This window comes from Moesziomyces antarcticus (genome assembly GCF_000747765.1).
Source record: "Moesziomyces antarcticus DNA, scaffold: scaffold_v10012, strain JCM 10317, whole genome shotgun sequence".
In the NCBI taxonomy this organism is placed as follows: Eukaryota; Fungi; Basidiomycota; class Ustilaginomycetes; order Ustilaginales; family Ustilaginaceae; genus Moesziomyces; species Moesziomyces antarcticus.
Genome location: NW_014638998.1, coordinates 399,071 through 413,314, shown reverse-complemented (window position 1 = coordinate 413,314; position 14,244 = coordinate 399,071). Strand labels below are relative to the sequence as shown.

General features: G+C 59.8%; 4 protein-coding genes and 1 non-coding gene across 5 annotated transcripts; 3 read left to right on the top strand and 2 right to left on the bottom strand.

Moving 5' to 3' along the window:
- Positions 1-54: 54 nt before the first annotated feature.
- On the bottom strand, positions 55-1,176 carry PAN0_012c4543 (ribosomal protein S2; the record flags this gene model as incomplete). The annotated part of the gene is made up of 1 exon (XM_014800080.1): positions 55-1,176. The coding sequence occupies one exon, from the start codon at positions 1,174-1,176 to the stop codon at positions 55-57; it is 1,122 nt and encodes a 373-aa protein (XP_014655566.1).
- A 738-nt stretch (positions 1,177-1,914) lies between these two features.
- Positions 1,915-4,460, top strand: PAN0_012d4542 (heat shock protein 70; the record flags this gene model as incomplete). The annotated part of the gene is made up of 3 exons (XM_014800079.1): positions 1,915-2,101; positions 2,213-2,668; positions 3,121-4,460. The coding sequence occupies 3 exons, from the start codon at positions 1,915-1,917 to the stop codon at positions 4,458-4,460; spliced, it is 1,983 nt and encodes a 660-aa protein (XP_014655565.1).
- Positions 4,461-7,918: 3,458 nt separating this feature from the next.
- Positions 7,919-10,495, top strand: PAN0_012d4541 (uncharacterized protein; the record flags this gene model as incomplete). The annotated part of the gene is made up of 1 exon (XM_014800078.1): positions 7,919-10,495. One exon carries the CDS (start codon positions 7,919-7,921, stop codon positions 10,493-10,495), a length of 2,577 nt encoding a protein of 858 aa, XP_014655564.1.
- An 875-nt stretch (positions 10,496-11,370) lies between these two features.
- Positions 11,371-13,493, top strand: PAN0_012d4540 (uncharacterized protein; the record flags this gene model as incomplete). Its single annotated transcript, XM_014800077.1, has 3 exons — positions 11,371-11,565; positions 11,641-11,699; positions 11,765-13,493. 3 exons carry the CDS (start codon positions 11,371-11,373, stop codon positions 13,491-13,493), a joined length of 1,983 nt encoding a protein of 660 aa, XP_014655563.1.
- Positions 13,494-13,660: 167 nt separating this feature from the next.
- Positions 13,661-13,753, bottom strand: PAN0_t012c0007. The gene is made up of 2 exons: positions 13,717-13,753; positions 13,661-13,695 (listed from the first exon to the last, which is right to left on the bottom strand). It is a non-coding gene; the product is annotated as a tRNA-Glu (tRNA).
- Positions 13,754-14,244: the final 491 nt, after the last annotated feature.

Here is a 14,244-nt window from a genome sequence, read left to right as displayed (position 1 = left end):
TCACTTTTTCCTTCTGTCACTCGAAAGAGGTATGAGACGTGAAAATTGGCAGGCCTATGCGTCTTCTTCGTCGTCGTCGTGGCGCCTGAGGGTGGGTGCGCCGCGGGTGCGCGGATCAAAGTTGGCGCCATCGATGTTGTGGTTGAGCGCCTTGGTGACCTTGCGTTCGATCTTGTCGGCCTCGTCGAGCTTTTTGGCGCGCACGCGCAGGCCCTCCTGACCGGCCTTAGACAGCACGCCGATGATCAATTCGACGCTGCGGATTGAGTCGTCGTTGGCGGGGATCGGGTAGGTGACGCACCGGGGATCGACGTCCGAGTCGGTAATGGCGATGGTGGGGATATTGGCCTGTGTAGCCTCCCTGATGGCAAACGAGTTCTCCACGGGGTTGAGCACCACGACCAGATCAGGCTGGAGGGTCTGCGATGCGAGCCTGTTGGTGTTGGCGTTACCGGACGGATCCAGGTCGGCCATTGACTTGAGGATGGCGGAAGCAAGGAGCTTGGGTGCGTTGGTGATCACACCGGGCATCCAGCGCTCGGCGGTTACATGGAATCCGTTAGCTCCCAGACGTTTAGTCGCAGCCAGCACAGCAGCCTGCTGACCTGGACGCGTGCCGACGAAGAGGATCACGCCGTCACGCTCGGCGATCGCCTTGACCACCGCCGCTGCACGACGCAGCGCAGGCAGCGTCGCGCGCTCCAGATCAAAGATCGCCACACCATGGCGCTGGCCGTAGATGTACGGCTGGTTGGCGGCCTTGAGCGACGAGAGCGAATGGCCCACCTGGGCGGTGGAGGCGACGAGGTGCTGGAGCGTGAGCTGGTGTGCGTCCACCGGGTTGAGACGCAGCTTGTGTGGGCGAAACGAGGTGGCTCGTGTCTGGGTGCTGCCGAGGTCGGAGAGATTGTTCATCACAGCACGTCGCAGTCGACGCCTCTCGACGGCATCGTCCGAGGATTGCGACTCGGCGGCGGGGTTCGAAGCGGCCACAACGTCGGCGGCAACAGCGGCAGCAGCAGTGGCCGAGGCACCATCGGTTGGTGCGGAAGACTGCACTTCGGTCGAGAGCTTGCGCGCGAGCACGGCAGAGCGCGAAGAGACAGAAGAGGTGGCCGTGCCCCTCAGCAGGCTACCGAGGGTGGTTCTGGAGGTGCTCGCGATCGGACTAGCCATCGTGAATGCTCGATGTATACGGAGTAGGTAGCAGGTGGAGTGTCACACGGATCATCACCACCATCATCAGCTTCTTCACACTTTCTTCGCCTCGCCTCGACTCTCCGATCTCGGAACCGGCTGACTCCGAGCACTGTCGCACGAGAGAAGCCGCTCCAAATCGAGTCGAGAGCGCGTCGAGCCAGTGCCGCAGCCACTCGATTCTCAATTCGCACTCGATGCCCACTCGCAAAAACGAATAGAGCCGCACTACAAAATTGTAAGCGGGGTTAGGGTGCCGAGTTTGTATTGCTGCGACGTTTCTTCCAAAATTTTTCTTCGGGCTGCAGTTGGATTTTGCAAAAAGCTCGCCAAGAGAGCCGTGTGACCCTGGACGAGAAGAACAGCGCCAGCCACCGAGAAGAAGAAGAAGAAAAAAATCCTGCCTGGCTCAAGAGAGAGAGAAAGAGAGAGTTTGGATTGGCCACTGCCCGACTGCACAAACACACAGGCGCGGTCGCCGCCCAAGTTTTTGGCCACTCTGAACGCAGAGGAGGGCCAGGCCCGGTGTCGAGGCAGAGCGAGAAAGAAAGTGAGAGAGACACCCACAGCCAGGCAGTCTGAGCACAGGTGGCTCGACCAGCAAACAGAGCAGAGGGGAGAGCCACGGCTCAAGAGACCTTGGTCGCGATCCTTCTCTTTTCCTCTACTCCATCACCCCATCCCTCCCCCCTTCATCACAAAACAAACTTCGTCATCATGTCCAGCGAGGTTCCCGCTACCCCCGTCGACGAGACCGTCTACCAGGGCGCCATCGGTATCGGTACGTATCCTGCACAGCGTCTCAGCACCAACCCAGCATTTCGAATCCGCACGCACCACTCGACCCAACAAAAGCACCAGCATTTCGTCGTCTGCATTCCATTCGGCAGCCGATGCTTTGCAAGTCTTTTACGCAACAGCTAGGTTGTGGCGAGTGGCGCAAACCGGAGGCCCTTCTTCCACCCATGCAAAATGCGACCAGCAGACTGACCTTGCCCGCATTGCCTCGCTACAGACCTTGGTACCACCTACTCGTGTGTCGGCTGGTGGGTCAACGAGCGTGTCGAGATCATCGCCAACGACCAGGGTAACCGCACCACCCCCTCGTACGTCGCTTTCACCGAGAGCGAGCGTCTCATCGGCGATGCCGCCAAGAACCAGGCTGCCATGAACCCGCGCCAGACCGTCTTCGACGCCAAGCGTCTCATCGGCCGCCGATACGACGACCCCGACGTCAAGAAGGACATGCAGCACTGGCCCTTCACCGTCATCGACAAGGACGGCTCCCCCTTCATCGAGGTCAACTACCTCGGCGAGACCAAGCAGTTCTCCCCCCAGGAGATCTCCTCCATGGTCCTCACCAAGATGAAGGAGATCGCCGAGGCAAAGATCGGCAAGGAGGTCAAGAAGGCCGTCATCACCGTCCCCGCCTACTTCAACGACTCGCAGCGTCTCGCCACCAAGGATGCTGGTACGTACTATCCAACTGTTTTTGCTGCTTCTGCTGCTGCGACTATTGCCTCCGTCGCTGCTACTGCTTTCGCCGCTTCCGACTCGGCGCTGCATTTGCTGCATTTGCTGCATCTGATGGGACGGGAAGGGCAAGATGATCGACCTCGATTGCGCAGCGATGATACAAATTTATTCCATGCTAATTCCGAGGCTACACCAGCGGTGCGGAAGCAAAAATACTTACTAAGAACGGCTAGCTGAGCGCATTCGCTTTACCCTGCCTGGCTCTTGTCCAGGCAGCGCACACAACAAGGAAAGATGCAGCCGCCCCTCGTCGGACAGCAGCGAGAGCAGCCGCAGCACAGACAGCCAAATCAGCAGCAGCAGCAACAGCGGCAGTAGAAATTTCGACCGCAACGCCTCTGTCCCGTTGACGCTGACGCTCTCCTCTCTCGTGCATTCTGCCAACAGGTTCCATCGCTGGTCTCGATGTCCTCCGTATCATCAACGAGCCCACCGCTGCCGCCATCGCCTACGGTCTCGACTCCAAGTCGTCGACCGAGAAGAACGTCCTCATCTACGATCTTGGTGGAGGTACCTTCGATGTTTCGCTCCTCAACATCACCGGCGGTGTCTTCGCCGTCAAGGCCACCGCTGGTGACACCCACCTTGGTGGTGAGGACTTCGACAACGCCCTCCTTGACCACTTCAAGAAGGAGTTTGAGCGCAAGAACAAGCTCGACATCTCGGGCGACGCGCGTGCCGTGCGCCGTCTCCGCTCGGCCTGCGAGCGTGCCAAGCGCACCCTCTCGTCGGTCACCCAGACCACCGTCGAGGTCGACTCGCTCTTCCAGGGTGTCGACTTCCAGGCCAACATCACCCGTGCCCGCTTCGAGGAGATCAACGCCGCCGCCTTCAAGGGCACCATCGAGCCCGTCGCCAAGGTGCTCAAGGACTCCAAGATCCCCGCCGACAAGGTCGACGACATCGTCCTCGTCGGTGGTTCCACCCGTATCCCCAAGATCCAGTCGCTCATCTCCGAGTTCTTCGGTGGCCGCCAGCTCAACAAGTCGATCAACCCCGACGAGGCTGTCGCCTACGGTGCCGCCGTCCAGGCCGCCGTGCTCACCAACCAGACCAGCGACAAGACCGCCGACCTGCTCCTGCTCGACGTTGCTCCGCTTTCGCTCGGTGTTGCCATGCAGGGTGACGTGTTCGGTGTCGTCGTGCCCCGCAACACCCCCATCCCGTGCAACAAGACTCGTGTCTTCACCACCGTCGAGGACAACCAGACCCAGGTCACCTTCCCCGTTTACGAGGGTGAGCGCACCCAGTGCAAGGACAACCGTCTGCTCGGCGAGTTCGAGCTGACCGGCATCCCGCCCCAGCCCCGTGGCCAGGCCGAGCTGCTGACCACCTTCGAGATCGACGCCAACGGTCTGCTCAAGGTCTCGGCCCAGGAGAAGATCACCGGCCGCAAGGCCAACATCACCATCACCAACTCGGTGGGCCGCCTGAGCTCCAACGAGATCGAGCAGATGATCAAGGACGCCGAGACCTTCTCCAAGGCCGACAAGGACTTCACCGCCAAGCACGATGCCAAGAACGACCTCGAGGCGTACGTGCACTCGGTCGAGGAGACCATCTCGAGCCCCGCTGCCAACCTCAAGCGCCCTGCCAAGATCCAGATCGAGCAGGAGCTCACCAAGGCCCTCGAGCTGCTCGAGGTGCAGGACGCTTCGGCCGACGAGTACCGCCGCGCCTCGCTCCGCCTCAAGCGCTCCATGCAGAAGGCCTTCGGTGGTCGTTAAGCGCTGCGCCTGTCGCGTTTGAGACCACGGCTGCGTGAGAGGGCGGAACGGTCGAGCGAGGGTTGGCGGTCGGCTTCTGATCTGCGAACCTTGCTCTGTCTGGTTGGATCGTGATCTGCTCTCTGATCATCGGTTCAGCTCGTTTTCTCTTACGTCAAGCTCTCCCCCGCTGCTTTGCTGTGCTTGGGCTGTCTTCCACTTGTGCTTGTAACGAGTGGGATGGCTCGAGCGTGTGTGGAGTGTTGCGGGGCAAAAGGAACTCGAGGATCGCTCAGGCCGAGCTCGTCTTGTTGCGTCTGTCTCGGCTGGGGTTGATGCAGCCCTGGACGGGACAAGGGCACGAGCCTGAGGATCTGTGCCCCCAAAGATTCCCCTTCCTCCTCCCCCATTCGACTAATGTACGCATATTCCACTTTTCCCTGCATCTTCTCGTTCCGCTTACTGCTTTTGGCTGTGCTGCATCTGGAGTGTGAGAGCGATGTGGCTTGGGACATGGATGGCATTGGAGGCGTTCATTGGCTTGATGCGGAAGGAGCGGTTACGGATTCGGACCGGCGCGAGAACGATGATGAAGACGCCATGTCTCGGTGCGCTTAGGTGCGAAGGTGGTGTAGCGAGCTTCCCCGGTGCGGGAGAGGGGGTGCAAGCGATGCGATGCAGGTCCGCATCAGGCTGATGGCGGCCAGGTGGGGGGAGGCAACGTGGACACCGACCGGACCGGTAAGAGGTGGGCTGGTGAGGCTGTCTCGCTTACACCGCAAGTCAGTCTCGAAGGCCAGTCAGCTGATATGGACCGAAGCAGCGGAGATGATGGAGATCCCACGCTAGCTTTCGAATGGGGTCTCATTTCTGGTGGGCTGAAAAAATCAAGCCGGAATAAGATGGATGCAAAAACGACCTCGAAATTCCTCGGAACTTTGGCCGCCATGGACGAGCTTCAGAATCATTCGATTCGTTGCTCGGTCAGGAAGATCGGTCCGCAACAAGCTCAGACGCTTCCGTCGAAGACGACGTTCAAACTCAGGTTAGCCAAGCAAAAGTGGAAACAAAGAGTGGCTGATCGGCATTCCGTGAAAAAGTCGGCGACTGCGGATCACATCGAGAGAAGCGTCGAAAGAAGGCCGACGACAGATGAAGCCACAATCATGGTCCCGATGTGAAGCGTAGAGCGAATCAGATCGAACGGATGCTCGCCATGCCATCTGATGGAGAGTGTGTGGATCGGGTCGAGATGCGGCTGAGAGAGTCGGTGGTGGTGGCTGCATTCCACATTCCGATGCTTGGATTCAGAAACAAGAGAGACACGGGCTGCGGTGGAAAAGAAAAGGCAGCACGAATCAGATGCTATTTGCCTTCATTCAACGCAATAGGCTTCGAGTTGGTGTGCCACATTCCGTCGGTCATCAGTGGGGTCTGCACCCTTAGTGTCCTAATTCTAGCTGGGATCGACATGGATAGAGCGAGGTCGAGCTCGAGTGCAAGCGACCTCGAAGTGAAACCGATCGGCGGATTTCGACGTGCAGCATCCATTGGGTCGTGGCGCGCGTCTGACTGATTTTCAGCCTGCCTAGGTGAAGGGAAAGGGCGCATTCCACACTTGCAGCCCGGTGCAAGTCGATTTCATTCCTGCCATCCCCCTCACGCCAGCAACGAAAAAAAGAAAGCTTTTCAAACGATTTGCGCCTCACGTGTGTGTGTGCGAGGAGGATTGGCACAGCTGTCAAAACGTCAGCCCAGCCCATGCATTCCAGCACATGCACACTCCTGAGCAGCTGCTCTCCTGCCTCTGCCCGGCGCTTGCCTTGCCTTTGCCTTTGCCTTGCCGTGCAGTTGCATCACAGTTGGCAGCAACAATGGCAGTAGCAGCTTGCGCCCCCACACACTGCCGCCTGTCAAGCTTGGCATGCTTGCCGCCGTCCCCATTCCTTACACTCGTCGATGGACTCACAGACAGCTGCTGCCGCCGCCGCCGCCGCCTGTGACCTGCATCAACATCGCAGATGCAGCTGCATCTACACCATTTCTGCGCGCCAGCGAGAGAGGCAACGGCAACTCAACCTGCACGCTGGCTTCTGACCTCCTGCGCGCTTCTGCTCTCTCCCCGTCTCCGCGCTCCCTGCAATGCGGCAGAAGCTTATTCTATCCCTCCGATATGTTAGCCGCTGCATCGCAAAGACTAGCTTCGCAGCCGCACCTCTTGCGCGCTTGGCGATCGCAGAGCCCGCGAGTCGCATCGCATCGATGCGCCCATCTCGTGTCGACTCCTGGCCTTCGGGCAGCCACAGGATCGGTGAGAGCAGCAGCTAAAGACGTCATACGCCTTCGGACAATCAGGATTTCTAGCCTTCATGCCTGTTTGTGCATTCATGCCGCACGCCATCGACACATGCGGGCTCTCACGTTGCGACCGATGCGTTTTCAGCACCATGGCGTGACTTCGGGACGCCTCGTCAAAGCGCGAGTAAGATGAAAGGAAGCTAGCGCGCCCCGCACTCGTTCCTGTGCCGGACGTTGTCCGAAAGCAGCATTCGTCTACGATGCAGACCGGGTAAACGAGGCTTGAGCCTGGTTGCATCGCATAACACCGCATCGTCTTGATCGATGGCGTCGGATGCGAATGCGAACCATCCAAGAACAGTGGACTTCCTACACATGCGACAGGAATAGCACGGGAGTTGGTTTGCAGCATGCACACTCTCACCACGGGCAGCGCAGTAGCGGGAGTGTTCACCAGACATACCCCAATGGATCACTCGGCAGGCGAGTACGTAACCTTGAGCTTGCAGATCTCGCCCTTTCCGTGTCATAGCACTTGGCGTGCCCCCGGGCCTCGATGCATCCGCCTGCTTCTGTGGAATCCCCTGCACGTCTCAGCAACGCATCCCCCACTCCTCCTCCTCCCTTCATCCGCGTCCCCTCCCTCCAGCCCGTCCCAAACATGCCTGAGAGAAACCTCACTCAACGTCGGCTACGAAGCGAATGCGGCGTGCGCCTCCAGCCCTCTTGCCGCGCCTGTGCCTGCTCTGCTCCTGCCCTCGTCCGCATCCCGGTGCCTTGCAACCAAAACAAGCTCTCGCGTTCCCTCTCCGTTCCGCCTACGACGTGCCTGCCATGTTTTGATTCAATCGCCTCTCTTCGGGGGGTCCCCCTCTAGCTGTAGCACAAGCTCCGACCCTTTCCCTGTCCTGCCAGCCCAGGCGCAAGCTCACTCGATCCAGCCCCTTTCGCGTCTGAGACCTCGGCGACCAAGGTATATAACGTACCTCTTGGCGTCCATATTCCCAATCCTCTCCCCAAGCTAGTTTTTCCCTCCCTCCCGTGCTCTGTTCTTGCTGCTGCTCCCCCTCCCCTCCTTTTCCCGTCCACGAACACCTATACCTCCGCCTTTCAGGCCTCCAACATCCTCCCACACTCTCTTTGACAACCCGTCCACCCACCAACCACCTTCTTATCCAACAATGAAGTACCTCCAGTTCCTCGCTGCCGTTGCGGCCGTCTCTGCCTTCTCCGGCCCCGTCCTTGCCGGCTCGGTCGTCGACAACACCAACCAGGTCGTCCCCGTCCAGCTCACCGGCGCCCTCCTCTCGCAGGTCGGCAACGGCCAGGTTGCTGAGCGCTCCGTCAAGGTCGACAACGACGCCCAGTTCGTCCCCGTCCAGGGCACCATCGCCGCTCTCTCGGCCGTGCTGAACAAGCAGAACGTCGAGAAGCGCCACGACAACATCGTCGAGAACACCAACCAGGTTCTCCCCATCCAGGCCACCCTCGCCGCCCTCTCCACCGTGCTCAACGAGCAGAAGGCCGCCGCCAAGCGCGACAACGTTGTTAAGAACGACAACCAGGTCATCCCCATCGAGGCTACCCTTGCCGCCCTTTCGGCTATCGCCAACGGCCAGGCCTCGCGCCGCAGCGTCGACGTCAAGAACTCGGCCCAGTTCGTGCCCATCCAGGCTACCGCTGCGCTCCTCTCGCAGGTGCTCAACGAGCAGCACGTCAGCAAGCGCGGCGACGTGGTTGACAACACCAACCAGGTGCTCCCCATCCAGGCCACCCTTGCCGCCCTCTCGCAGGTCGCCAACATCCAGAAGGCCGAGCGCTCTGTCACCGTTGACAACGACGCTCAGTTCATCCCCATCGAGGCCACCCTCGCTGCCCTCTCGGCTGTTGCCAACGGCCAGAAGGTCGAGAAGCGCACCTTTGGCGGCGACATCGTCGAGAACACCAACCAGGTGCTCCCCATCCAGGCCACCGCTGCCCTGCTCTCCCAGGTCGCCAACCTCCAGTCCGCTGGTGCTAAGCGCCACTGGAGCGAGGGCGGTGATGTTGTCGAGAACACCAACCAGGTTCTCCCCATCCAGGCCACCGCTGCCCTCCTCTCGCAGGTCGCCAACATCCAGAAGGCCGGTGCCAAGCGCGGCTACGTTGTTGACAACGACAACCAGGTCGTCCCCATCCAGGCGACCCTTGCTGGTCTCTCCCAGGTCGCCAACGGCCAGAGCGTCGAGAAGCGCGGCAAGGTCGTGAAGAACACCAACCAGGTTCTTCCCATCCAGGCTACCGCTGCTCTGCTCTCGCAGGTCAAGAACGTCCAGACCGCCGGCAAGCGCTGGGAGCACGAGGGTGGTGACGTCGTTGAGAACACCAACCAGGTCCTCCCAATCCAGGCTACTGCCGCTCTCCTCTCGCAGGTCGCCAACGGCCAGACCGCCGGTGGCAAGCGCTGGGAGCACGAGGGTGATGTCGTCAAGAACACCAACCAGGTCCTCCCCATCCAGGCCACCGCCGCCGCCTTCTCGCAGGTTGAGAACCTCCAGCACGTCGCCCGCAAGGCGCCCGAGTTCGACTCGGTTGTGAAGAACACCAACCAGGTGCTTCCCATCCAGGCCACCGCTGCTCTCCTCTCGCAGGTTGAGAACCTCCAGCACGTCGCTCGCAAGGCGCCCGAGTTCGAGCACGAGGGTGGTGACGTCGTCAAGAACACCAACCAGGTGCTGCCCATCCAGGCTACCGCCGCGCTCCTCTCGCAGGTCGGCAACCTGCAGACCGTCAGCAAGCGCGGCGAGCACGGCGACAACATCGTGGAGAACACCAACCAGGTGATCCCCATCCAGGCTACTGCTGCTGCGCTCTCGAGCGTGCTCAACTCGCAGAAGGCGAGCCGCTCGGTTGTTGACAACGACAACCAGGTTGCGCCCATCGAGGCTACGCTTGCTGCTCTTTCGCAGGTTGCCAACGGCCAGGCTAGCAAGCGCGACGGTGCTGTGATCAACGACAACCAGGTGGTTCCCGTCCAGGCGGTTGCGGCTGCGCTTTCGCAGGTGGTCAGCGGTCAGAAGACCAAGCGAGGTGAGACCAAAGAGACCGATAACGTCAACCAAATTGCACCTGCTCAAGCCACCCTTTCCGCCCTCTCCGATGTCATTAGCAGCGCGCACGCCCGCCGAGCGATGGATGTAGAGCAGTACAAGACGCTCACGTACGCCGTGGATGCGCTCCAGAAGGCGGTCGACCAGACCAACTACTCTGACAAGACGCACCACGTGGATGCCATGACGGGCACCGCCGAACACCTCACCGACAAGCGCGACTCGTCCGCCGACCCCACTGCCCTGCTTGGCTCGGCCATGAGCGGCATCTCTGTTCCCGTTGGCAACAAGGATCTGCTCAAGGGCCTTGCCAGGCGTTGGGCTGCCGAGGAGGACGCAGCCATGGCTAAGCGTCGCTCGGTTGATGGCCGTGGTCAGCGCCCGCGTCCTCGCGGCTCTTCGGAGCACAACAACAACGGTCAGTGCTCCGTTGGCGATGCGCAGTGCTGCACCCAGGTTATCAAGGACGAGGGCAAGAAGAAGACGCTCGCCGGCGTGCTTGGTCTCAACTCGCTTGCTGAGGGCGACATCGGTCTCAACTGCCAGCAGATCCCCCTCCTCGGTGGTATTGCGGCACAGAGCATCTGCAAGGCTACCCCAGTCTGCTGCACCAACGTTAGCCAGGACGGTCTTGTCAACATCGGTTGCACGTCGATCCCCATCAACTAAGACCCCGCTTCGGTGGATTCTGGTTGGTTTGGTTTCGCACGTCTCTTAGATTTTGATAGCACTTGTGCCGGATAGCATTTGGTTTCGGTTTCCTCTGGTGGTAGACACAGGATGTCTTCGCCCCCTCACGCTCTTTTACGGCCCTTCTGTTCGGAGGCCTCCTCGTCATGGTCCACATCCAACAACACCCCCGCGTACTATTGTCTTGTCTCTCTCTCCCCCTCCTCTCTCTCCCCTCAAACTAGCAGCAGCAGCACTTCTCTTGAACAATCACTTTCCCCCCCTCCGCACACAGTCTTGGTGGACACCGTGGGACTGTTGTGATGCAGCATTTTACTCCACGGTCCAACCTAGCTTCTCCCCACTCCCTCTTTCCTAGTTCCCTAGCTTTCTGCCTCGTGCTCCGTGTCTTATGCTCGATCGGGCTCTCCGCCTCCTGTACCCACCGCGCATGTGGTGGTCAGCAGTCGAGGAGGTCGCTTCTTCATGTTCGCTTCCTATAATACACCGGTCGTTACGCTATCTTGTTCGTGTCTGTGTTGAGTGGCTCAGTCTGAGGTTCTTGGCCCTGGCAAGCCGTCGGAGATCCTATTTGGTGGGTTGGCAATACCTTTCGGACACGAGGACGCGCGGCAGAGGGTCGCCGGCGGGTGCAAGTGGTGGGACTGACAACCCACCATGCATGCGCTCGGTGCTCGGCCGCCTTGCAAGTGCGATTTCCACTGGATCCGCACATGGAGTGCGTAATGCACCGTGATGAACAGCTTGCTTGCTCATGTGTCGGCCTTGCAACTTCATTTTGGATGGCGCGGCGTGGGAGTTGGCGGCGTGGCTCGCTCGCATCGCAAAAGCAAAGGTGGGTCTAGCCATGGACAATGCTCACCTGGGAAGATCGTGTCGACTCGCCACCACCGCCAACACACCGCACGGAAGCGCAGCTGGAGGATTTTAGTGGCGGCACGATGTCTTCAGAAGCACTACCAGAGGATTGGATGGCGACTGTGTGCAACGGCACCCTCAAACCAGCCGAGGCAGCAGCGTTTCTCCACCGACACTTTCACTCGCACAATGTAAGTGGGCTCGAGTCGCGAAAGGTTTTGTTCGGAAGCGGAGGCTGATGGCTGACTGGACTGGGGTAATCGCAGGAGTTCGAGGACGACATTGCCATTGTTGCTGCCACGCTCTACTGCTGGGAGTTTCTGATGTAAGTACGAGCTGTTGCGCACACGATATCGAACCGAGACTGACGAAGCTCGGGAGTGGAGACAGGACATTACCAGCGGAGCTGCGGATCTACCTGACGATACCATGGACGGCACCGCACCTGATCCTGTTTGTGCTCATGCGCTACTCGACCATGGTGACGGTGGCGATGGGGATGTACTCGACGTGGCACCGGCATCGGGGCAACTGTGTGACGTATCGCGATGCAGCGGTGCTGATGGTGCAACTGTCAGTCTCGGCGGTGCTGGGATGGCGTACGGTGGCGATTTGGCAGAAAGACGCGCGGATCTTTGTGATTGTTGCGCTGCTGCTGATCACGTTGATGGTGTTTTCGTCGCTCATTGTGCTGGGCACGCACGTGCAGCCGGTGAGCAGTGGCGAATGCATCCTGACGCGCGGCGATGTCGAGGAGCTCTTCCCGCTCGCGTGGTTCTACGCCGGCACGGTGGCGTACGACACGGCCGTCATCGTGCTCAGCACATTCCGGCTCTGGCAGCACCACAATGACGTCGGCGTGTTTCCGGGGGCCAATGCGGACGATAGCAGGCGATGGTGTAGCTGGATCAGCTGGTTGCATTCGCAGTGGAACAGCGTCACGCCGTTGCTGTTTCGGTTGACGTCCAACGGCGTACTTTATCTTGGATTTTCGACGGTGTTTAATGTGGTGTGCTTTGTGGTCAGCTACGATAACGAGGACAGGGCGCAGGATCTGCTGCTGCTGTACTCGTCGGTCATGTGGGTCGTCTGTCAGCATCTCATGCTTCTCGAGATAAGGGCGACATGGGGGAATAGCTCGGCGGAGCAGAAGTTCGGCGACAAGAGAGGACCGACGGACGATAGCGATGCGGATCGACTCATCGCACAGATCCTCCAGGCGTCGTGGTCACAAAAGGCACGAGGGGAGGCCAAAACTCCAGCGAAGACGGATGGGGGAAAAGACATCGAGCTCGGACCTACGCTGCAGATGGGGTGTGGATGTGGACCCGGGGTTGGATGTAGCTGCGCGGGTGTTCGAGAGTCGTTGGCGCTGTCGCTACGCGATTTGGCGCTGGCACGGTCTCGGACGTCCGAGTGCGATACAAGCAAGCTGAGCGTTCAACAGCTGCATGACTTCCGCCCCTCGATGCCAGGCGAGAGCTACGATGGCTCGGCGCAGTCGTCGATGCACCGCGTCCAGACGGCCGAAGCCGACACATCGAGCACTGCGCTTGTCACGGATCCGCTTGACGAAGCTGTTGATGGCGTCAGCCGTGGCTTCCGCGGTCGACTGAGCGCAATTTCCAACAGCCCTACTCGACTCTTTGCCACCTTCAAGACGCGTAGCGATTCACCCGCGCTCGACCACCCGCTACAAGATCCTGCTTCTTCGCACTGCTGCGCTGTGGTGCAGAAGGCTCCTGTTCGACGTCGACGTTTCTCGCAGGTGATCGAGAAGGCTACCCAGGTGTCGGCGGTTGAGCCGGCGGGCGCGTGCAACTGCCGTCGTCCGCGCCGAAACACGCTGGGCACATTCCAACCGCCCACCACCGATCTGCAGGCTTGCGCGGACCATTCGAGTATCAGCTGCGGGAGGAAAGCACAGGGGATCGAGGTCGCCGCGATGCTCGCCAGCATGTCGCCCGATGACAAGGCCGCCGCGCTCGCTCTGGCCGGTATGGACGCAAACCCAGCACTGCCATCGTATCCACCCTTCGCTTCGACGATGCACCCACAGAGAACCAGCCCTGCGAAAGTTCCAGCGACAATCTGGATGATGCAGCCGCCACTCATCTAGATACGCCCAGATAGATCCGTCCTGATCAAGAGCATTCGACCGATGATGATCCGATGTCAAGATGTGGCAGACTGGCTTAACAGGTGCAAAAAGTCGCTTCTGCGTCGACACGACGGAGCCATCTACGCGACACGAGCGACGCGCGTCAAGTGGAAGAAAAAAAATGGTTCCCGGCCGGGGAATCGAACCCCGATCTCAGCAGTTCACCTGCGTGCGCAGAGAGTGAAAGTGCCGTATACTAACCGTTGTACTAACTGGGATGGTCTTTATAGGCACAGCAGAATGTAGCATAGATAATTATCAAACGTTTCTTTGGATTGGAGGCTGGGGCTACAGCCATCGATGATCTGCCTGCATTCTCACTCGACGTTCTTGGAGATGTTGTGTTGATGCCGTTTGGCCAAAGCAGCAATCGCGAAGTACGATCCTGGACTCCATGGTCACGGAGAGACGGCGCACGATATCAGAGGTGTGTGTGGGGAGGCGGAAAGTTTTGAGCGGCGGATGATTTGTAACGGTGCTGTAAGAAGTGTGCTGCGCGCGGCGCGCACCGAAGAAAGGGTGAGAGAGGGAGGAGGAGCGGCCGTGGGAAAGGCGGGCCAAGTGGGCGACGAGGAGATGCACCAAAATGGAAAAAGGAAAAAAAAAAGCCACGCGCAGGTCCAAAGTCAGGAGTTTCAGCAAGCAGGGATCGTCGTCGTGCCGCAACCGCCAAGCAAGACGGGGGCCAAGGCTGCTACCTGACATGAGA